The sequence below is a fragment of the Panthera onca genome, chromosome A3 (assembly GCF_046562875.1).
Source record: "Panthera onca isolate mPanOnc1 chromosome A3, mPanOnc1 haplotype 2, whole genome shotgun sequence".
Taxonomy (NCBI): domain Eukaryota; kingdom Metazoa; phylum Chordata; class Mammalia; order Carnivora; family Felidae; genus Panthera; species Panthera onca.
In genome coordinates, this window is record NC_138341.1 from 140,002,414 (window position 1) to 140,026,295 (window position 23,882).

Consider the following 23,882-nt stretch of genomic DNA (forward strand, 5'->3'; position numbering starts at 1 on the left):
TTTGCTTGCAGATGAGCTTAGAACATGAGGATAAGCGGGCTCGTACGCGATCCAAGGCCCTCCGAGGTGAGTGCCGTCCCCTCCCAGCTGGGTCTGGCTGTGAGTCCCAGGCCCTAAAGCAGTAAATGTCACTTTCCTCAGGAAAACAGAACCCCACAGTGATGACCAGGCCCTGGGATGCTCCTCCCCTTATGCTGGGCAGTTGGGGTCCATGGGTCTGGTGGCTTCAGGCCTCTTCAGCTTCAAGGTGCCTAGGAGGGCTGCTGTGGGGCCCAGACAAAGCTGCCTGGGGTGGAGGTGAGGAGGCAGGCAGTCCCACAGAGTGGGGAAAGCAGAGCTCGCCCAGCAGACCTTTCTGTTTGGAACTGAGATGCTGCCAGGCTCCCGTCACCAGCCTCCTTGCCTCCCAGGACATCAGTCTTGGTGCTGGATGGCCATGGGCAGTTGTCAGATTTAACTGGCAGTGGGGTGGGGAGACAGGGAGCCAAGGCCCTGCTGAACCCTTGGCCAGCCTCACCTCCCTGACTCCATGAGCACACACGGGCCAGGGCTGCGTGTCCCCGTGCGTGGGTGGCCTTCACGGAGGGTCTAGAACACTGAGCTTCTCAGGTGAGCTGCCCAGTTGGACCCTGGTGCATGTTGCCCCCGGTGGCCTACATCATTGAGGGACCAGCCGCTCAGCCCATCTGTTCTCTCTGTCCAGCTTTATCTGCTGGGTCAAGTTTCCTGCTGGAAGCTGACTTCTAGCTGCAATTAGAGAAAGGGAAACCATCCTGGCCCCGAGGGCCCAGAGAGCCTGTATTAGGTGGGGCGTCTGACCCAGTCTGCAAAACTACCAGCCTCTCGTGGGGAGAGTCTGGCACAGCATCAGGTTAGAGGTGGCAGCTCGCTCTACTGGACCCTGCAGGACATACCAGGAGGTCAGGAAAGGACGGGGTTCCATTCTCACTGGGATTGCCTCCGCTTTTTATTCCATTTGTGCCATGAGGGCGATGTGCCTTTTCAATTCGGACTCCCACATGTGTTTCCCTGTTTCTCTCTTTCTCTCACCCAGTGCCCCCAGAGCCCACAGGTGCCGACCTCAGGTAAGAAAGGCTTTCTGCTAGCTCCCAGCATTGCGCATGCCTGTGACCCCGAACACCCAAAATGTCCCACACTGGGCACTTTGGACTGACCAAGCACACCCCTGGACCCCTTTCCTCCTCGCCATGAGTCCAGCTGTCTTCACCTTTCTCGGCCCTCCCTCCACCTCTGTCCTGGCCCTACCATGCAGCCAGCCTCGACACAGGGGCACAGATACGCTCGCATCTGGTCACCACCAGGCCCTGGTAGTCCCCATGGTCCCCAGCCAGCAACAAGGTGCTGTGTTAGTGGGCTCTCACAAATGCTTCTGTGTCTGGTGGTTTGGCCAGAGTTGAGGAAGCTGGCTGTCCAGGTCCCAAGTTTTCCGCTGACTCTAGATGCAGACAGTGTTTTTGTGTGTTGGTGATCTTGTAATGGCTTAGCCCTGTGACTTTCCAGATTCTAGGTCACGTCTCACAAGGCATGAGCACCCTGAGGAGGAAGGGAGGACAGCCTACTGCGGAGATTTGCTGGGTCAGGGCAGAGGGGCCAGGCTCTCCTCCCCAGAGGTCGACTTGCCCTCACCTGCTTGCTTCTGTCCTGGGCTCGGCTCCTGGGGCTGTGGGGGGTGGGGGTGGGGGAGGCCAGAGAGAAAGCCGCCCCAGTGCTTGTGTGTAAGGACTGCTCCCCCAGCACAACCCACACATCCTTTGGACTTGCGACTCTGTGGGCCTGGGCTCTTCTGGTGCCAGCCCTCAGTGCTGTTTTGCTCAGACAGCGCTGATGACGTCCTGCAACCAACCAAGAAAATCAGCCCCTAGTTCTCCCCACCTTTTCTGAGGAGGGGTAGTGTCAATGTGTTCTGGCTCAAACATGAGAGAAGAAAGGGAAGTGATGTTGTTGAGGGTCCCAGTGTGTCAGGTGGGCACCAGGGGCCCCATTTAATTTTCACAAATTTCGTGTAAGTCGAAGCCAGGCTTGGACTGCAGCTGAGGTCACCTGCCAGAGGCTCATCCTTGGAGGAAGGAAGGGCTCCAAGCCCACCCTCTTTCCAATAGCAGCTCTGGTGCTGAGCACACCACAGAGCCCCCAGTGCCCCCTGCACCCTGAGACGGTGGGCAAGGACTGTATCGGCTTGGTGCTCCGTCCATGCTCAAGGGCCACGGGTGACAACCACACCCCAGGGGGGGTTTCTGTGATCTTCCAGACTCCCAGCTGGGGACAAACAGAACAGTCTAGTTCCTGAGGGTCAGTGATGTTCCTTCCCTGCTCTCTCTGCCACCAGCCTGGAACAGTTCTTCCTACGTAACTGCATCAATCCAGGGCATCAGCGCTTCTCAGTTCTTAGGGGGAAAGAGTCTCACTAAACTGCACAAGCCTGGGGCCAGGACTGTCATCGTCGTCTTCTTCTTCTATTTCTTCTTCTAAATTTATTTTGATTAAAAAATTTTTTTTCAATGCTTATTTATTTTTGAGAGACAGAGAGAGACAGAGCATGAGCAGGGGAGGGGAGGAGACAGAGGGAGACACAGAATCCGAAGCAAGCTCCAGGCTCTGAGCTGTCAGCACAGATCCCGACTGGGGGGCTTGAATCTCACCAACTGTGAGATCGTGATCTGAGCCGAAGTCAGACGCTCAACTTACTGAGCCACCCAGGCACCCCAGGACTGTCTTATTCTTCACCAGACCTGTTGATGAGTGGCTTTTGCCAGCCAGGGAAAGGAGAGGACCCCAGAGTGTCCCAGCATCCCTCTAACTGTTGAGGCTATAAGTTGGTAACAGAAAGGAAGGGGCACAAAGGGAGGCCACACACTCAGAGCCCAGGTGTGTGGCGATCTCTGCTATAGCTGCACAGCATAGTGTTGCTCTTAGGACACGGTTCCCAGTGCTATTATTGTCCTGTTTGTGAAGTGGGGAAACCGAGGCTCAGAGGGCTAAAGTTTGTCCAACCACAAGAGCAGAATCACACACTCCACTGCTCAAAGCCCTAGCCTCGGTCACAGGGTGGGAGGGTGAGGGTGGAAAGGCAGCCAGACCAGGCCGATGGAAGCTGCACAGAACACGCTTTCCCTGAGCACAGGGTTAGCTCGCTGGAGGGGAGGTGCCCTCTCTGATGGGTGGACCAGTGGATGGATGCTCAAAGGGGCAGGGGCACATGGTGAGAGCTGGTTTCCAGGAGGAGGTACCACTTCCCCTGGGCCGTGTGACGTTCAGTGGGGACATCTTCAGGACAGTGAAGGGGAGGAGGCTGGGCATAGCACCTGAGGAAGCTCTGGGGTTTGGTAATAGCAGTTAATTTTGGCAACAGATGAAGTTATGGCGGCAGTTGGAAAGGCAGATCCAAAGGGCTGGGTATTCTCTCATAATTCTGCAATAGCAGAACCAAAAATGACTCTGAAAATAGATTTGTTTTGAAATATTCTCAGAGAGGACCCAGCCAGTGCATGGGAGAGGGTTGCGTGAACACCTTCATTTTTTATGTGGTCTCAACCTATTTACTTGGTGATAGTGAGACCCTTATATTTTTTAGTGGGGAAACTGACTAACGCATTGATGTCTGCTAGCAGCAAGGTCTTCGGCAATTCTTCCGGTTTTGGGGAATGGCTGCTTGGAGTGAAATGGAGAGGTCTATGCCAAAAAACTGCCCATGTCCTGCCGGGAAGGTGCCAGTCACTCCTGTGTTCACAACCGTACACCGGCCGTGAGCTACACGTGGGGTTGTGATCTGTGGTGCCCTCGTGGCTCTCACCCCTTTATTTGCACGTCAGCCGCCCTAGGCACCTTTGTGCCACAAGAATGGGCAAACGCTGCAAGCCAGGACTTCTTCCCCCTCTGGCACGGCAGCGGCTGTGCTGCCTAAGCAGAAGAGACCCCCGTCCTGGTGAGGTGTACACGAAAGACGCCAGCACAGGGAGAGAACTCACTGGGACCTGGAAGAGAAACGTTGTGATGTTAGATGAAGTCATGCAGCATCACTGGAAGGGGGGCTGCGTTAGGGTGAAGCTCCACCTGGGAGCCTCGCCACACGGATGAGGGAATGATGCCTCCCAGAACTTGCTGCCATCCCCTGCTCCGGTCTGTCTCTTCCCCAGCTCACGCAGAGCTCCCAGGAAGCTGCTTGTTCTCGGAGCAGTGGCATGGCGGCTGTTGTGATGAGAGCAGAGCAGAAGGTTGGCAAGGAGTGGGTGAGGCTCTCATCGCCTTCTCCTGCCTCTGGAGCCCACTTTGCTGCTCCATGCCCTGAAGTTAACACCGAGCGCCCAAGAGAGAGCAAATGGATCTGGTGTTTTTCCCCTTCACGTTAGTGAAGAACCAATAGACACTTCATTTGTGTCTTGGTCTGGGCCCATCTGCCGTCACACAACTTCAGAGTGACTCTGCTAGAGGCGACGGCTAGTGTGAAGTTGGGGCACCCAACTCCTCTGCAGACGGAAGCGGTTGGACCCCTTCTGGAGCCGCCTCCAGGTTCCAGGAGAGTTGCCCATCTGTCACCACTGCACCCTGGTTCCCACCCAGCCCACCTGACCTCAGCTGAGGGCCTCCTGTGAGCCAGTGGTCAGCTCCTGCCTATGGGACAGATGGGAGTGGGGGCGGAGTTCTCCACCTGTCTCCAGGGGGCTGGAGGGAGGCCAATCCCTTGGAGGAACGGGAGCTGAGTGTGGGGCTCCAGCTGGGATCTGGCTCCTCCTGGCCTCGGCCTCGGCCTCGACTTCCCTTGACACCTGTTGTCTATGTTCAGACACCTCAGAGCGGTGGCCCGGACCCTGCTCAGTGCTGACTGTGAGTAGGCAGTCTGTAAGCCTTCCTGACCATCTCTCCGTCTCTGCCACACTCAGGGAGCCTGGGGGGTTCAGGGACAGGGTTTGGCTGGGTCTTCCTCATCCCACATGCTGGGAAGAGGCTCCAGATGCCTGGAGCTGGTGCTGCTTCCACACTCTGGCCCTGAGCACCCTCTGGGCCTCAGCGACGCCACGCTGGGGAAGCTTGTAGGGGAAGCTGTGTGAACTGGGAGGCATAGGCTGCTGGCGTTGCAGCCCCTGGGCTTTGGTCAGGTCTCACGTTGCCCTTGTTGGACATTCCCTTGGCTGCTGCGTGGGGGGCAGGGGCGTGGGGGTTCCAGCCTCTCCTCCCAGAGTGGCCCTCACCTGCTCCACACACGTGGGCTCCCAGCCTATCCTGCTCCGTTTAGGCTAGAGGCCAGGACTCTTCTGAACTGGCGGGTGGAGGTGTGGCTTGGAGCTGGTGACGTGTTTGGGGGCAGTGCCAGTGGCCTGCAGGCCTCCACGGCAGCTGTCACATAATTGCCTGATTAACTCAGTGATTAATCGGCTAATTGGGACCTCAGCTTCAAATCCCCAATAACAAGGACCTTTTGTGAAAAGTCTCAAAGCTAGCTCTTGAGAGAGTGAAAGCAAGCATGGGGCATAGATTTTAGAATAGACAGGCTGGGGGCAGCGCTAAGTCCTGTCTGTCTGGAAAGGAAATCCACGACGAAATGTGGCACGTCTTCCCTCCCTGTCTCCCATTCTCTCCCCACTTCCTCCCTTTCCTCCTTTCCCCTTCTTCCCTTTCTCCTTTCCTTTCTGACTTTTAAACCCATGAAAACCAGCACTGAGATCAGCCATGGTGGCCATGGGCTGCAGGGAGGGCCTCAGGGACACTGTTGCTTCCCCTTGCTACCCCGAGGGCTGTTGGTGAGCTCAGGGTGGGTGGGGCTCTGTCTCCACAGACTGTTCTGTTTCTCCCCGACCGGTTGATAAGTGTGGCCTGCGTGGCTACTTGGGCCCACAGTGCTCTGCAGTCAGGTCCGTGATCAATCAAATTAGAAACTATCAGGTGTGTCTAGACAGAAGTCTAGGGCCCTGCCCCTTCTGGGGCCCACCCCGTCCTTCCCTCGCCGGATCTGGGAGAGCCTGATCTGCGGTGGGGAGCTCTGACCCCGTGATGCCAATCCTAGATCTAAAACCTAAAAACAAGGTCTTCCTGTCTTGGGCACCTGGGGACGGCCCCTCCCGGGAGGAGCTCAGGTGCCCCTCCTCTGGGTGATCTTCCATGCTGTCTCTGTTTCTCCGGGCATCAATTGGCCATTCCGGACAATGAGGTGATGGCAGCTTCTTGCACTCTGTGGCTTGTGGATGTGCTCAGCGGCCCACAGGACCGTGGCCTCGCATGGAGCTGACTCTAGAAGTGGGTTGGGTGGCGTACCCTGTGCCCACGATCAGAAGTTTCCAGAGCTTTCTGGGGTTTGGTTCAGTGGGGAGACAGATGACAGTGGAGAGTGGGGAACTCCTGGGGGCCGCACCTTTAACCGCATTTCCTGGCTCCTGGGGGGGAAGCACGAGGCCCAGCGGCACCCCCACCCACATCTTATGGCAGTCTCTGGGTCACCAGCCTTCCTAGACTCACCTTCCTGCACCAGGCTGCAGGTTCTGGAGGAGGGTCGCAGCTGGGGGCCTGTAGCTTGGGCCAGGCCTGGATATTTACATAGAGCCGTTCCTGCCTGGAGGTACTTGCTTACTTTGCCAGGCCAAGGGCATGCCTGGCAGGGGCTGCAGGCCTCACAGCACCAGCGATGGCCATGGAGAAGCCCAGTGTTTCTGCTCTGCCCTTGGGCCAGCCTCAGGTGCTGGTTCTGGGGGCTCCACAGAGGGTCCTGTGTCCCAGCTGCTTGGAAGCCTGCAGTTCGCCTGCAGTGGGAAAGACTTATCCACAGAAAAAAGAAGCCATCTAGGAGGCGCCGATGTTGGAAGTCTTGGTCTCGTACATACAGATCTTTAATTAAACACACTCATAAAATTGTAATGAACCATTCGTTTATTTAAATGGGGTGAGTTATTTCATTAATTTTTAGCAAACTTCAAGCAGCCATTCTGAGACGCACTGTTTGGAGACAATCTTCTGCTCCTCAGGGTGAGGGCCTGGGGTGGGCGGGTCCTTCCACTGAGTGACCAGTCCTGCTTGTCTCCCCCCAGCTGCCCCACCCCAGGGTGCACCGGCTCAGGACACATCCGGGGCAAGTACTCCAGGCACCGCAGGTAAGGTAAGGGGGTTCCTGGGAGAGATGTTGGGCTGCTGGGGAGCTGGAACCCCACTCCTGGCCCTTTTGTAGATCTAGAACCTTCCATTTCCACCTGCGGCTGCTGAGGCCCGTGTGGTCATGCCATATCATGCCGCAGTCTCTCTGTTGGGGGCTGTAAGGCTGGATGAGTCCATGGGGGAGAGCTCAGAGCAGACCTCGTACACACTGGTGACCCAAATGACCTGGTTGTCACTGTTGTCATCCTGGGGTGTCAGCTTGACTTCAGTGGGTGAGGGTGTGCAGGGTCTGGAGGTGGAGAAGGAAGGGCCCCGGGGACCCTGCTGACCTGCTTGGTGGGAGGAAGCGGGCTGTGTCCGACAGAGGGTGTGAAGCAGAGCTGCCTGGGGCCAGTCCCCTCCCCCTCCCAACAGGGGGTGCCGTTGGGATGGGACTGCTGAGGTTAGGTCTCATGAGAGAAGCAGGAAATAATCTAAGTTTTTAATGTGGACAATTAATGTAAAATTTTAAACACATCAGCCTGCCAGTCTTGAATGTGGGGCTTCTGGCTTGGGTTGGTGATGAGACGCAAAGACAAACTTTCACAACAGGGAAAGGGGCTGCGGAGGGTGAGGGGAGGAGCCGGAGGGAGGACCCCCCAGGGGGTGTTGACAAGGTGGCCCTTGGCCTGGTCTCCTTCCTCCCAGTTTGCAGAGCTGCCCTCTGGCCAAGAAGAGGAAGCTGGAGGGTGCCCAGCCAGAGCACCTGGTGTCCAAGCGGAAGTCCCACCCCCTGAAGCTGGCTCTGGACGAGGGCTACAGTGTGGACACCGACGGCAGTGAGGATGCTGAGGTGAAGGACGCCTCTGTTTCGGATGAATCGGAAGGAACTCTGGAGGAGGACGAGGCTGAAATGTCAGGACAGGAGGAGATTCATCGTCCTGAACCAGCTGAAGGTGCTTTGTGGCTCTTTCTCCCCTGAAATAAAGGGCGCTTAGTGTGGCCCTGGAGAATCACAGCCTGTGAGTGGGGAGGGGGCCCACTCTGAGTTAGTGAAAGGGCTGCCGAGGAAGCCATTCCTGAGAACAAGCGAGGTCTTGTCCTGACATTTGTTGGGGCTTCCTGGAGAGGGGCCGGTACAGGGTGCTTGGGGGGTCTGTGGGCGCATCTCTGTGCGAACACTGTGTGTATGATTGTGGATGTGTGCCTATGTGCATATGAGAGATGGATGGACAGATGGACATGGGCTGTGCGTCTGTGCTTGGGGGAGGGTCTCATGTACAGCAGAGGGGGATAGACCCCACTCCGCTTGGCGCTGGGAAAGAATAGCCTGGGGGTGGGAGTGAGGGGTCTGCTTGGCATCAGATGAGACTCTGTGGGGGTGCCCAGGGAAGCCTGGAGCGGCAGGGGGAAATGAAGGGATTCCTTGTTTCACTTTCTTCCCTGTGGGGCTCAGCAGCACCAGCCTCGTTGGGGCACCCAGACTTTGGCAAATGCTGGTGTAAAAGTGTCCATGTCCCCCAAGAACGTTGGCAGACTACAGAACCCTGGGGGTGGGACTGAGACCTGAGGTCCAAATCCCCCAGCACCCCCCACCCCAAAGCTGCCTGTGTCTTCTGAACCTGCAGGGTCTGAGATGGAGCTTTATTTTGTTTTGGAGCCAACTCAGGGAGAGTCCTTACACTCACCTCCCTCCCGAGTCTTCGGTTGTGTCTCAAGCGGTGTGTGGCCCCAAGGGCTCTAGGTAGAAAGGACTAGCTTGCCTGCTTTCTTACAGAGGAGTGAGTTTGGGGTCTGGGCACCGGCCCTGGCTGGGCTCCTCTGGGAATGGTCAGACGGCAGGGCTGGCTCCTGCACCCTGGACACTCCTGCCGACTGTCCTCCAGGGCCTGTGTGTGGCGAACACCTGCTACGTCATAGCCATGGCAGTTAAGAGGTTCAACTCTGAGTCTTTTGAAAACATAAATTCATTTAGTACTTGCTAATTATGGAGCAATTAAAAAACCCCGATGGGTGCTTTAAGCTCCATCTTATGAGATGCAGGTTTACTTGATTTGAGAAAGTAAACATCGAGGGGAGGACCATTAGTAAAACATATCGGAGTGTTCCTCAGCTTCAAAGACAGCAGTGACGACTCCATCTAGGACCAAAAATAAGTTCACCGTGTCTCCAGGTCCAGGCAGAGGGGCTGGCAGAAATGACCACAGCCCCAGGCTGTGCTGGGACAGCCTGCCTCTTGTGCTCTTCACACTTGTTTCCGATTTTGTGCAGGAAGGAGCCCTGTCAAGCCCCACTTCGGATCCAACCCCGTCAGCAGCCCCACGGGCCCCACCAAGGGCAGCTACAGCAGTTATCAGGAGATCATCGCCACTTCTCTCCTAAATTTGGGCCAGATTGCCGTAGAGACGTTAGTTGGGGAGGATTTGGGTCAGGTGGCCAAGCCGGGCCCCGGTGTTGTGCACCTGGTGCAGGAGGAGGCCGAAGAAGGGGCCACCAGTGATGAGGGAGAGAAGGACGTGTTCATCCGGCCAGAGGATACAGAGGAAGTCATGGAAGTCGCCAGGGAACGCTCCCAGGAGCTGGGTCCCCAGTCTGGGGAGGGCATGGTCAGCGAGGAGTCAAGCAAGATGAAAGTCAACCTGGGTAATGAGGAGGAGGAGGAGGAGGAAGAGGAGGAGGAGGAGGAGGAAGAGGAGGAGGAGGAAGAGGAGGAGGAGGAAGAGGAGGAGGAGGAAGAGGAGGAGGAGGAAGAGGAGGAGGAGGAGGAAGAGGAGGAGGAGGAAGAGGAGGAGGAGGAAGAGGAGGAGGAGGAAGAGGAGGAAGAAGTAGCCGCTCCCGATGTGATCTGTCAGGAGGATGCCCCCCATGCCCCCACCCAGAAGGCCCCGGAACCCCGGCACCCAGCATCTCCCAGCCCCAAGCCCGAGTACTCTGTCATCGTGGAGGTGCGCTCTGATGATGGCAAGGACGAAGACTCGCGCTCCCAGAAGTCTGCAGTCACTGATGAGTCAGAGATGTATGACATGATGACACGTGGGAACCTGGGCCTCCTGGAGCAGGCCATTGCCCTGAAGGCTGAGCAGGTGCAAGCCGTCTGCGAGCCAGGCTGCCCACCCACCGAGCAGGGCCAGCCGGGCCCTGGTGAACCGGGCAAGGTGGTGAGGCCTCTGGATGCCGCACGGAAGAACTACTGCAGCAAAGGTAGGGCTGGAGGCCCGGGCCTGCACACCCATCCTTAACGCCTCCGTCCAGGGTTGTCCCCAGCAGGCATGGATGCGGGCTGGGTGAGAGGCATGCTCACACTTCTCACAGAGGGCGATCCAGAGACAGACACAGGGCTCCAGGTGGGAGGAGGAGCGTGGGAGGGACAGTGAGCTGGCCCCAGCACCTCAGGCACAGCCCGGGGGGCCCAGCTGGGTCATGGAGAGACACAGGCAGACCCTGGGGGGACACACCTGGGTCATGAAGAGACTCGAGTGAGCCCTGGGGAGCCCCCGCTGGAAGACAGGTGGGGACACAGGGCCCAGATTTTCTGGGAATCCTCACGTGAGACAGGCCTGGGGCAGATACTGAGGGACACAGCTCTCAAGGGGACACCCTTCAGGGTGGCACAGGTGTGGGGGAAAGCTGCTTGGAGCCCAGATTCAGGCCAGCACAAGTCTTGAGGGAACACAGACACAAGGAGACCTAGGTAAATGTGATACAAATTTAGGGACAGGGTGTTGAGGCCTGTGTAGGGTATCAGCCTGAGGGTGGTGGGCTTGGGGACCACAGATCAGGGCGGATATTGGTGGGACACTATTGGGGAGTGGCATGGCTGGGGGACACAGGCAGAGTGACAGCCCCGGGTGCAGGTGTTTTGGTGACGCAGGCCTATGGGACATTGGGGGGGACCCAGATGCAGGGTGCCTTGCCTTCAGGGGTAGAGTTGAGGGCACAGGCCCAGGGGACAGAGCCTCAGGGTGAGGCAAACAGTGGCGCTGGAAGCACCCGGCAGTGGGCGAGATGCGACTGATGTCGAGGCACCGCCACAGCGTGAGCCCGGCTAGAGCCCGTGTGGCAGCGGTAGCAGCTCAGGAGGCAGGCTCCGGGGATCATTTGTGATGACCCTGCCTGCTAGGTTGGTGAAGGTCCAGCTTCCTGCCTGTTTGAATGTGAAGAGGAAGAGCCAGGGGTCCTGCACTTTAGAACCTGCTCGGGTTTCTGCCTCAGCCGGGGTGGGCATTCTGAGTGTGGTTGTGTGAGTTCTGTGTTCTCCCCAGGGGAACCGCTCCATCTAGGAACTTCTCTGGGACACCGGCTGTGCTCTGGGGATCATCTGTGTCCTGGCAGGTGTTCCCTTCTGGCCCCCACACTCAACAGTGACCTCTCTGGGCTTGCAGAGCCTAGGTGAGGTCAGCAACTGAGCTTTGAGTTTAAGTTTCTGCCCAGGCATTTATATTAGTCCTGTGGCTTTGGGCAAGTTAACTTCTTTGTCCTCGTCACTTTGTCAAATCCAAAGGACATATCCTGGCAGGGACCTCGTCACATCTTTCACCTCTCTGTGCAGAGGCTGGACCTCAAGGCATGGGGGCTCTTGGAGGCATGGCCCCACCCTGAGTGGGACTCACACAAGTCAGTAGGAGCAGGGAAAGAGGGCACCGGCTGCTACCTGGGTTGTCCTCTTTAAAATGCTGCACAACTTACTACATGTTTGGGCAGTTTACAAACTTACAGTTTGGGCAGCTTCTGGGCTTTTCCATGAGGACAGTTGATGTGGACCAGTTTCTTCAGAACTAGCTAGCCATCCCCTGGTCCCTCTCAGGCTCTCGGGCAGTCTGGCCACTCTCCTCTCTGGACAGCCAGAATGAAGAGTCACGGCTGTTCTGTCCTCCTCCCCACTTGGCTTTCTGGCTACCCTCTAACCGATGCCTCTTGTGTGTTTAGATCCCTCCAGAGCTGAGAAGCGCGAGATCAAGTGTCCAACACCAGGCTGTGATGGCACTGGCCATGTGACAGGGTTGTACCCTCACCACCGCAGCCTATCTGGTTGCCCCCACAAGGACAGGATTCCCCCGGAGAGTGAGTAGCTATGCACAGCTCAAGCCATCTCTGGTGTTTGGATGATGTAGCGTTCCCCCCCCCCCCCCCGCCCCCATCCCAGGGCCCTGTCCCTTTGGATTGGCACTGTCCAGGTGCCCAAACTTGAGTCCTACATGGTCGGGGATATGGAGTGTGCCCATTTACCTACCTTGAGACGGCAGCCAGGCCCCAGGAGGGCCTGCCACAAACACAGGCACTCGGGAGGGAGGAGGAGCCAGCAAGCCAGGGAAGAGCCAGCCATCTGTGCTCTGAGGGCCATGAGGAGAAAGCCTAAGCTTTTTCACTCCTAAGCTAGAGGCAGTAATTGTGAACATTCATTTCAAAGGGTGACTCACAGAACAACCAGGGGGTTTGAAGGCGAGGGAAGCAGGGGCCACAGTGGGAGGGAGTGTGCCTCGACTGGGCTGAGGCTTGGCAGCCACTCTGGGTTGCTGCTCTAAGTTGCCGCCCTGCAGAGTTGGAGACTTCAGATGGGGCTCCTCCATGTTCCTTGGTGGGGCTCACCATCTCCCTCTCCCTGGTTCTCTTCCAGTCTTGGCTATGCACGAGAATGTGCTCAAGTGCCCCACTCCTGGTTGTACAGGTCAAGGCCACGTGAACAGTAACCGCAACACGCACAGAAGGTACTCGGGCTGTGCTGGGAGTGGCGAGGGCTGTGTGGTGGGGTGGGCGGGGCCGTGGGCTGAGCCCTGGCCTGGGACGGGTGCAAGGTTGGAGCAGGCCTCTTGGTGGAGGGTCAGTGTGGCACCCAGAGGCATGGTCGCTGTGGTGGGGTCCTGAGAGACCAGAGGGCGGCTGCAGGGATGGGTATGTGCTCTTCAGAGAGGCCTACTGCCTGTCGGGAAAGCCAGGTGGAGGCTGTGAGACGTTTGGGAAGCTTCTGCACTCTAGCTTTTGCTCGTGGTGGGCCTTGGCTGGCCAGGACCGAGCTCTGGGCTACACTGTGGCTTCTGAGACCCAGGTAGAAGTGAGACTCCCATGATGCACTCAGGGTTTAGCTGTTTGCTGTCTTCCACAGTGAGAGGTGACCACACCCCCCCACCCTTGCCTGGAGCGCCTTGGGCAGCAGGGTTGTGATGGGATGTGCTCTCACAAAGGAGGCCAGAGCTTTTGAGGTCACTTCATTGAGAAGAGGCTAAATTCCTGAGCGCTTTTGTGACTAGTCACCTCTCCAGCAGCCATGGTCAGCTCTGTCCTGACAGATGAAGTTGCTTCCCTGATGTCCCAGGTTGGGTGCTTCCCTAGGAAGGGCTGGGGCCTCTTGCTGTGGCCGTGGTACAGTCTGTAACCTCTAGGGTTAGCACCCAAGTTGTGTGGCCCATGGGGCCCTGGGCTTCCCTGAGTTGAGCCAGAGACGTGTTGGCATGTCGGGGGAGAGCAGGGAGGTGAGAGGCAGGCCCATTGCCCAGACCTGCCTAGAGGAGGTGCCTTTGCCCAGAGCCCTGAAGGCTTTTAGGATATACTTTGTCTGTGTGCATCATTGCTTAGAATTTCCCAAAGCAGAAAGTGACTGTGCAGCTGCTACCTTGAGGGCTTGAGGACAGGGCTGGAGAGACAGGAGCCTTCTCTGGGCTCCTACTGGTGTCTGTGGGCTTCTGGGCTTGGATAGGCAGGATCTGAAGGAGAATGCTCAGCTGCCCTCCTTGCCTTTTCTCTAGTTTGTCCGGATGCCCCATTGCTGCTGCTGAAAAATTAGCCAAATCTCATGAGAAGCAACAGCCGCAAGGGGGAGATCCTTCCAAGAATAGCTCCAATTCAGATCGGATCCTCAGGTGAGTGAATTGAGCCACACAACTGAAGGGGCTGCCTCCCAAAATGGTTAGAGGGGGCTTCCCAGTGTCTCTGGGGCTGCATGTGCATGTGTGTGTATGTGTGCATGTGTGTTTATGCTTGCGTGTGTGTGCATGTGCATGTGTGTGCTGATGCCCTCAGCTGCCCTCGGGGCCCCCTAGAGGACAGTTTCTGGGCACACACAGGACAGCATCTGACATCTGCCCCCCTCACCGGTGCTTCGGCTGTGGCACAAACACCCACCAGGCTGCCCCTGCCTTGCTCTCCCCAAAGGCGTCTGATCTCACCGCTTGAGATTACTCAGGGATTTGTTTGTGGAGACGCTGGTCCTGTCTCCAGAGGGCAGACCGCACCAGCCGAGGGCCACTGCTGTCCAGAAGCACCGGAACTGCTCCTTCTGGCTGTCTCACTCCAAGGAAGGACCATAAACCAAGGGAGAGAAGTGGGTGCATGTGGTACCCTTCAGAGCATTGGCCCCAGAGGTTCTGAGGCAGCAGTGGGCCTGTGTGCGTGTGCGTATGCATGTGTTCACGTGTGCACACGTGTGTGCGTGCATGTAGACATGTGTCAGCAATAAGGGGGCTCCTGACAGAGCACTCAGAATGCATTTGCTTAGCATTCCTGCCATCCATGTGACCCTGTGAAGCGGGTACCACAAGTAAGGCCAGAGTCTCGGGAACTTGCCCAAGGTAACACTTACTGGCTGGGGGAGTTGGCACTGGCCCCAGGCCAGCTTGGCTTCAGGGTCTTGTTCTTCAACATAGTTCTCTACCCGTTGGGGGATTCCCTTACCCCACCCCTCACTGTCCTCGCTCAGCGGACACGCTGCTTCCTGTTTCTTTGAGGGACTAGGATTCACACATTCTTCCCCTTCCTCAGTTTTCCAGACCACAGTTCCATGTCTGCCTCCCAAAGGAGAATGTGGGAGATGAGGGCCACTGTACCCTGAAAAGGCCTAACACCTGGAAGTCACAGACATGGGCAATTGCATGAACCCTGGTCTGGAGAGGGGCCCGCCTCCTTTCAGGGCCCGTCCAACCCTGGTGTGTGCCTGGCAAATTCTCAACCAGAGGAACTTGGCTGCCCGCCTTGGCCTGCTCTGTGGGTCCCGTGTGTGGAGTCTCTGGGCGGGGCCAGGGCCGGGGTCGGGGCCTCACCTTCCTGCGCTTCTGTCTATGCGTGTCTTTGGCCCTGCACATCCAGTTGGCTTCCGTCCACCTGTTGGCTCTTAGGATGGTTGGAAGCGGCTTCTTACCTTCATCCTGTAACTGCTCTTTCCAGCTTCCTGCCATTTACTATCTCGATTCTTTTCCTGCCTCAATCTAAGTCACTGGTAACATGCCAAACCAGCAGGCAGGTGAGGCCCAGTGAGCCCAGGGTGGGGGGCAAGGAGGCTCCAGACATGGTGGCTGTGCCCCCAGGAAGTCTGACCTCCATTTGTTTGCCTGTAAAAGTGGGCAACAATGTTTTCTTGTGGGCTTCGAAAGTATCTCATGAGGCTTGAACAAGACAGTGATGTTTTGCTTCCCCGGGCCGTGGTGAGGAACCTCTCCAATGGTCGTGATGGTGACCAGGATGCAGAAGCCTTTTGTTCAGGTTCTGTTCATTCTGCGTGGCTGTGTTTCTGGGTGTCACGCCCTGGGGTGTGGGGAGAGCCTTTGCAAATCTCTGATAGTGTCACAGACACTGAGTCTTTGCTGTGGGATGGAGCCCTGGCCCAGGAAGCCATGGTACCAATGTTAAATTTAGGATTCTCTTTTCTCCTGGGAGGTGCCTGAGCACACTCCAGTAACTTCTTCAGATGCTACCAGGCCCTTCCACCCTCCTTGGGGAAGGAGAATGTGCCCATGCTTGGGGGTGTCTGCTTTTCCAAGGTCCAGACTCAGAGCTGGTCTCTTCATGGTTGCAGGTCTTTCTGTCACCAGGCTCCTGTTTTGGGGCCACGTGCAAGTTCTTGTAGTACTCAGCCCCTTGAAGACCTCACCATTGACCCCTTCTTAATTCTTGTGATCCACTCTTTTCAGACTGAAGTCATTTCTTGGTTCAGACTCAGGAGCAAAGAGAGAGTGGGTGTGCAGACGGGTCTCCCAGGCCTCCCTTCCTCTTTTCCTTCTCTCTGAGCTGGTAGCGCAGAAGCCTGTCCACACCTTGTGCGGTTGCCATTCTCCACCTGGCTCTTCCTGCCCTTGGATCCTGTGCTGTCTGGGCTGGTGTCTTCATGCTAGCTCTTGTGCATTCAAAACTCTGAGCTCTTCCAAGGGCTTCAGAGATGATGAACTGAATGCCTGCAGTGGCCTTTTTGTTCCTGTCCTTAACTCTTTCAGCCCCACCAGGGCTCTTCTCAAATGCCTTCGAGCAAAGGGTAGTGAGGGCTAAAGCTGAGCTGGGCCCTCCCTGAGCCTGATTCTCAGAAACACACCCCATCCCCTCTAGATGCCCTGACTCCCTCCTCACTGGGGAGCTCTGTTATTCCACCAGGAGAATTCTGTCTAGGTGTGGCTAGCCACCGTCCTAGGGATGCCCCTGTAGGGTTGCCTGCCAAGGACTCATACCTCTTGTAGCAGAGCAGTTTGAAACCTGCTCTCCTAAGTTCTGGGGCAAAGTCTAGGGCCCTCCCTCTCTGGCTAATGCCGTCTGCAAGGGCACATGGCATTGTTTCTCCGAGGTTTCAGTTCTTCATATAGATCAGGCCCCAGGCACCGTTTAGCAGAGGGACATGGCGGAGGGTCTCCGTGCACAAAGGGTTCTGAAGGGTTCCTGCCCAGGCTGTGGGACGGGGCATGGGGTCCCTGAGCCCTGTCCTCATGGTTCTGTACCTCTATCCACACCTCAGGCCCATGTGCTTCGTGAAGCAGCTTGAAGTCCCTCCGTATGGAAGCTACCGGCCCAGTGTGGCCCCTGCTACACCCAGGGCCAACCTGGCCAAGGAGCTGGAGAAGTTCTCCAAGGTCACCTTTGACTACGCAAGTTTTGACGCTCAGGTTTTTGGCAAACGCATGCTTGCCCCAAAGATTCAGACCAGCGAAACCTCACCTAAAGCCTTTAAATGTAAGTAGGGGAGATCTGCTCCTGGGAGACGCAGGGTTTGAGAGATGGGGGAGGAGGGACCCCCTTCGCCAGGAGCATGTAGGGAATCTCTCCCCTAGGGGGCCCTAGCTGTCCCAGTGTCCACTGAGGTGGCTTTCCCAGGGTCTATATTTCCCCCATGTTTCTGCCACCATGTTCCCCATCAAGCTTGATGTATCTCTTCACTATTTGTGAAAAAACCAAACAACCCCCCCCCCCAAATAAAAAACAAAAAACAAAACAACCCAAGTCCTTTATGGTGTGCATGTCCAAAGGCTTGAGAATAATTTCCCTGATACGGTCCACTCTGCAGGGGCTCAGACAACTCAGCCAGACTGTGCTGAGCCTGGGTGCCTGACAGAAGCTATTCGCTTTCCTGCATGTGGACCATCTTGCTGGATACAGTGTGTTGTGTTAGCCACAAGTGTTCTGAATACTTGTAACTAACAAAATGCATTCCTACAAACTTTTGAGAAAAATCCTGCCTTACTGTTTTGGTTACTCAGTGTACTAATCTGTGGGTTGCAAGCCCCTTAGCCCTGGAAACACATATGAAATGGAAGTGTGCCCATGAGATTGGAACTGGCATCTCGGGGTAGGTGTTTGGCCCTGAAATGCAGCAGTGAGGAGTTCCTGTCATGTTAATAATGAAAATCCTAACTGATGCAGCTGCCAGCTACAGTGTGGACACCTCTTCCCCTTGTTAGGGCCAGGGGTTTCCTGCCACCATGTACAGGCACCAACAAACACTCACAAGGAGCTTTTCGTATATCTGGAAACTTACTGGTGATATTGTGATATCAGAAATGTCATGCTTGAGAGTCACTTTATGACTACCATACAGTTTCTGGAAGAGATAACATTTTATGTCCTCATTTGTCACGTTTATTTGAACAGTAATGTTACTTTATTGAAGTGGTATTATGGGGACACCAAAATCAGCCTTTTGAGATGTTGTGACAAAAATTTTTCTACTTGAGCGATAGTCCCATACACTCCTCCTCTTATAGAATTCTTCCTGTCTCAGGAAGCATTCACCAATAGACGACTTGTATTTGTTTGAAATAAGAGGGATGCTGGAATGTCTTTGGAAGGTTTTGTTCTTTCTGCCCAAATTTTAGATGAGCCAGAAATAGCGTCCTCAGTACCCTATGGGAGGACGAGTAGGAGTGTGTTGTGGGCACATGTGACTGGGACAAAGACCCTGCCCCAAGCCCCTCCACGTAGCTGTACCCTGTGCTCCCCCAGCCATCCCGAAGACGCCGTCCCCCCAACCCCCCCGCCCCACCCGTGTCTGTGTGGCCACCATGCATTCAAGTTCTATATCAGCCTGGTGTTGTTCCCTTTTTGCAGCCAGACCTTTCCCAAAGGCCTCCTCCCCCAGGCACAGCCCCAGCACTTCATCCTCTTCTGCAGGCTTCGACTACACGCATGATGCTGAGGCTGCACACATGGCCGCCACAGCCATCCTGAACCTCTCCACGCGCTGCTGGGAAATGCCTGAGAATCTCAGCACGAAGCCACAGGACTTGCCCGGCAAGGTTGGTGTGTCCCCTACGAGGAGCTCTGTCTGAGACAGCGGTGGGCTGGTGGGATTCACAGTCAGGACCATGAGCCTACACCAAAAGGTGCTCAGGGACACCCGGTGTCCACCTGAGAAACTTGTCTTCCTCCCGGTCGTGGCTCCTGATGACCAGAGGGGGTTAGATGGGTTCCCTCTGAGAGCTCTGGGTGCTGTGCCTAAGGAGGACCAAATGGCTCTGCACACGCACGTTTCCTCGCGTTGCCCCGGCGCCTGGATGTCGAGCGCCTGTCCGTGTGTGATCATGCTCACCGTGTCTCAGGCGTCTGGGTTTGTGGTGTTAGCAAGACCTGAGAGGCAGTGGAGGCTCCTCCGTGTGAGGTGCAGGGAGGGGCAAGTCAAGATTCTTGCTTCCCAGAGGTTCTTCTGTTCTTGCGTGGCTCTGCTTCCTTCCAAGGGAAACCCTGTGCCGGGCATTCGGTAACGCTGACTTAAAGTGCCAGAAGGCACACGTGGGAAGCACAGACCCACCTTCACAATTGCAGGCTGCGGACATCGAGGTGGATGAAAACGGAACCCTGGACCTGAGCATGCGCAAACACCGTAAGCGGGACAGCGCCTTCCCCAGCAGCGGCAGCAGCGGCAGCAGCCCTGGCGTGAAGTCCCCTGATGCTTCCCAGCGCCACAGCAGCACCAGTGCCCCAAGCGGCTCCATGGCCTCGCCCCCGTCCAGCCAGGCTTCCCGCCAGGACGAGTGGGATCGACCTCTGGACTATACCAAGCCCAGCCGCCAGCGAGAGGAGGAGCCTGAGGAGGTGGGTGTGGGACCCGGGGGCTGATGTAAAGCAGGGCTTGCTTCTCCAGGAGGAGCTTCCGAGCCCTGTCCACACCGCGCCTCGCCACCTCTAGGAAGCTAGGACCCGGCCCGCCCTTCTGGGGAATTTTTCACCCTTGGGCTGTGGTGTATCTTGTCCCATCCAAGAGAGAAGTGGTCTTCTCACTTCCGTGGACACGGTGATCAGCACCGTTGTGGGCTCGGGGGAAGCATGGGGAGGAGAAGGGCCTGTTTCATATCCCATCGGAGACATTTGGGAGTGGCCCCAAATTCCTTGGTTCCGTGGCCTCCCCCCAACCTGCTGTCCCGATAGGGACACCCTGAATTCTGGCAGCAGTCCTTCCTCACCATCCACAGGACACTCTGGCCACCTGGCTCCTTGGACAGAGGCAGGAGAAAGCTCCTGGCCCTGGGAGCCCCTGTGGTGGTCAGTGGCCCGAGTCCCAAGACCAGCACCACCTGGTAAAGAGCAAGAAGCCAGGCGTCTGTGTTGGAGCTGCAGTCTGGGGACAGTGAAACATCCTTTTCCAATCATTCTACCCTCCGAGAGCGGGGCCATTTGAAGGCTCTTCCTCAAAGAGGTGTGCATCCTGAGTAGCAAAGCCCAGCCGTGAGGATGGTGCAGACTTCAGGCAGCCTCCGCACGGTATGGGCAGGCCTGCAGGTCCCCTCCGTTCTCCCTCCCCATCCTGCCAGCTCCCCACCAACCCTAGAAGGGCAGGGGGGCAGGTCCCTGCGGAGGAGGAGGTGGGGTGACTAGGATTCCTCTCTGGGAACCCACCACCCCTGCAGTTCAGTCTCCCCAGTGAGCCAGGCTCCCTCTACACGCTTCACGTGTACCCCTACTTTGCAGAGTGGACTGGACCCCAGGCTGAGGTCACTTGGCTCAGTCATGTGGCTACAACTTGGTGTCAGGCCGCAGAAGAGGGGCACCTCTCAGACTGAGCCCTGAGTGGAGGGGGCTGAACTGTGTGGGTGGTCTTCTCTGTGGTGGTTGGGAGTCCAGTATGAGGCCAGATGGGGCCCTCCTATTCAGAGACCACCAGGAGAGTCTGCTCTTATCTTGTGCCAGTCTTGCCCCCAGGTCTAAGCTGCTCCCTGCCCTTCCTGGTGACTACAGTCCCTCCCTTGACCCCTCCCTGCACCTGTCTGTGATCCCCAGCTCAGGCTACATCCTTGGCTGCCTTGCCCCTCTCCTCCTCCCTTCACACACCCTCTGAGCACCCCAGGATTCATGTCATCAGTCTCAGGGGTCCTGAGGTCCCTGCCCAGTCAAGTCGGTCCCTATACTCCACCCCACAGTCACTCTCTGTCCCAGAGCCTCAGCTCACTCCCAGGCCCTTCCTCTCCTCCTGGGCACAGGAGGGTCATCCCCAGAAAGGCCTTCTGTATCAGGCCTTCCTAGTCCCTTTGTCATGGCCCTGGGCTCCCGACTCAGACTCTCCTTCCAGCTCTGCCCAAGGTTCCTTGATCCGTCCTATGTGGGGCTGCACCTCTACTCTCAGTCTCACTTCCCACTCCAGGTGGAGGTGACCCACATGCCTGAGGCCATGGGAAGGAGCCCACTGCACTGGGCAGCAGCCAGGACAGTATCCACGGGCCTCTGGGAGGCTCTCCCTGCTCTGGGACAACCTCCTCCCTGGGGCTTCCGGGAAGTTGCCATTTTTTCCGAAGACCCACCTTAAGTCGAACTTGCTCAAGGGAATGAGCCACTTGGTCTGCACCTTGTCCAATAATAGTATTTGTGGCAGTAATAGCAACACCCGCCACATTGACAAGATTCACTGTCAGTGACTCAGAGCCTTCGCTACGTTGGGCTCCACTCCCCAGAAATCCCGTGAGGGGCTGCTGTTCTCTCAAGTTTAAAAGTGTAGCCTCTAGGAGCTCCTGGGTGGCTCGGCTGGTTGGGCATCTGACTCTTGGTCTTGGCTCAGGTCGTGGCCTCGCGTTTTATGGGTTTGAGCCCCATGTCGGGCTCTGTGCTGATGCCTGCTTGGGGTTCTGTCTCTCCTCTCTGCCCCTCACCTGCTTGTACTTTCTCTCTCTCTTTTTCTCTAAAAATAAATACGTAAACTTAAAAAAAAAATTAAAGTGTAGCATCTGGGCCCCAAGAGGTTGAACAACTTGCCTGGGACACACAAGTGCCAGCACTGGGATGTGGACCACGAACTGTCACACTGGTTAACTGCCTCTGATGTAGACCCACTTGCCGGGCGTTGAGCTTTCCCACTCTTGTGGACAGGGACTGTCCTTGTCCACCCCTGTGTCCAGAGTACCCTGCCCTCTGGTGGTTGCTGAACAACTGCAGACATAGAACTCGAGCTTATCACCTGCCTGTTGTGGTCAGGGTGTCGTGCTGGGTGGGGAGGCATAGGGCCATGGGGTCACAAGGTCACTGAATATTCTTATCACATTTTTATGTTATTGATCTCCTTGTGCCATCTCATCGTTACAGCATTTAAACAAGCACTTGTTGAGTGCCTGCTGTCTACTGAGCACCGAAAGAGCTGCACTTTGCATAGGCTCTTGTGTCTAGAAGGTGACCCAGTGGCAGTTAGGTGGAGGTGACCCACAGGCCTGAGGCCACGGGAAGGTGTCAGAGCCCATCGCTCCGGGCAGTAGGCAGGGCTCCTCATTCCTGGGGCAGCTCAGGAGCTCTTGCTGGGGGTGGGGGGGACACTCTAGTCCCTCAGGGGTGCTGTCTCCTGTGTTCTTGGGGGCAAGTCTTCCTCCCCCATCCAGAAGGCAGGAGAAACCGGAAAATGTCTCTGTGAACACTGTTCTGAAGGCCCCTCTCCCTCAGCCCCCGGCTCGGGCACCTGGCCCCCCGCCAGCCGGTTAAAACGTCTCCCTGCTGGTTTTTTGCAGTCAGAGCCAGCAGCCCATTCTTTTGCTTCTTCTGAAGCAGATGACCAGGAAGTGTCGGAAGAGAGTTTTGAGGAGCGCAAGTACCCTGGGGAAGTCACCCTGGCCAACTTTAAGATGAAGTTTCTCTCCAAGGACATAAAGAAGGAGCTGCTCACGTAAGTCCCCACCCGGGCCAAGAGGGCTCCTTGAGGACCTGTCTGGTCCGGAAAAAAGCATGTCTTAGTCTGAGCCCTGAATGACCAGGTCTGCTCAGTCCTGGACCTGTCCCTTCCCTGGCCTAGCTCTGACCGCCCTCCTGGCCAGACCATCTTGCTGGGCAGAGGTTGGGCATCCTGCACTGCAACGCTCTTGAGCCAGGCGATGGGTGACAGCTTTCCTGTCATCTCGGCACCGCGCTGGAATCTCACACAGCCCTCTGAAGTGATTCAGAGCAAGGAAGGGCCTCTGTTCTGGCCCACAGAGCGGGAGGGCTGAAGGAAGCCAACCCTCTCCCGAGCCCCAGCTCTCTGCCCTGGCTTACGGAGCCCAGGCCTGACTTGTACTCTGCTCTGAGGCACGGTGCCCTCAGCTCTGGCAGCCCAGCCAGCGGCCCCTTTGAGTTTGTCCCCGCAGGGTTCAAGCAGACATTGTTACAGAATGGGGCCGCTGCTGGTAGATATGAGTCATCCCCTGGTCGGATGCCACCCTACAGCCTTCCGGTCACCCCCACTGAGAACTGCTTCTCCTTAGAGGACTGTGGGGGGTGGGACCTGGCACCTGCACCACAGGTGGAACCTCACCCGTGCTCAGTTTGTTTCTGGGGTTCCTGTTCTCCTTGCGAGGAACCCAACCAGCTTCCTCCTACCCTGCTGTTGGCTCTCCCCAGGCTCTGCTCTCTGGCCTTGTCCTCAGGGAAGGAACTCCCTGCCTACGCGTTCACGGGTGCACACGTGTGCACGTGCAGAGCGCATGTGCTCCAGGGACACCCTAGCTTCAAGCTGAGCTTTCATTTGGTTCCTTTTTCCTCCTCGAGTTAAGTTGTGTGGGAGAAAGTTGCAGTCTGAGCGGTGAGGGCTGTGCTCTGAGGACTGAGGGGGTGAGTCGAGAGCAGTGTTAGCCGCTCTGCTGAGTAGGCTCCGCCTGGGGGGCTGGCCTGGCAGGTGTGCCTTGCTCTCTGTTCTGACGCTCTGTTTCCTTTGTTCAGCTGCCCCACCCCTGGCTGTGACGGCAGCGGCCACATCACCGGGAACTATGCCTCTCACCGCAGGTTTGTCCCTGCTCGGGTCCAGCCTGGCCTGGGTGCTGCGTGGTGGGTCTTCCCCTCTCCTCCTCTGCTCCCCCTCTGGCTCACCCCGATGTCCCATCTCTTCTCTTTCAGCCTCTCTGGTTGCCCTCTTGCTGACAAGAGCCTCAGAAACCTCATGGCTGCCCATTCTGCTGACCTCAAGTATGTCTGCCCTCCTGGCCACCCATCTCTTGGGCGGCTCCCTTGCTCTGCTCTCTCCTTCCGTGAGACTCCAGCCAAAGTCGGCCTTCTCCAGGGCTCCAGCCCCAGGGGAGCCCCTCCCGGCGGGATGGGGCAGAGAGAGAGGCCATGGAGGGGCCGACTTGCTTGCCTGGGGCTCCTGCTGCTGCTGCTGCCGCCTGTGTCTCTTCGCTCTG

The 23,882-nt window shown here is 56.9% G+C and overlaps 1 protein-coding gene across 1 annotated transcript in view; it reads left to right on the top strand.

The window, feature by feature from the left end:
- The window catches only part of MYT1 (myelin transcription factor 1), a 50,779-nt gene that overhangs the window by 8,530 nt on the left and 18,367 nt on the right, over nt 1–23,882 (top strand). The window contains exons 2-15 of the mRNA XM_060622818.3: nt 12–66; nt 1,055–1,085; nt 7,035–7,097; nt 7,786–8,033; nt 9,349–10,278; nt 12,004–12,138; nt 12,692–12,782; nt 13,818–13,931; nt 16,784–16,998; nt 18,433–18,557; nt 19,084–19,353; nt 22,242–22,396; nt 23,425–23,487; nt 23,599–23,667. Coding sequence (XP_060478801.3) covers nt 12–66; nt 1,055–1,085; nt 7,035–7,097; nt 7,786–8,033; nt 9,349–10,278; nt 12,004–12,138; nt 12,692–12,782; nt 13,818–13,931; nt 16,784–16,998; nt 18,433–18,557; nt 19,084–19,353; nt 22,242–22,396; nt 23,425–23,487; nt 23,599–23,667 — 2,564 coding nt within the window. The remainder of the gene's footprint in view (nt 1–11; nt 67–1,054; nt 1,086–7,034; nt 7,098–7,785; nt 8,034–9,348; nt 10,279–12,003; nt 12,139–12,691; nt 12,783–13,817; nt 13,932–16,783; nt 16,999–18,432; nt 18,558–19,083; nt 19,354–22,241; nt 22,397–23,424; nt 23,488–23,598; nt 23,668–23,882) is intronic.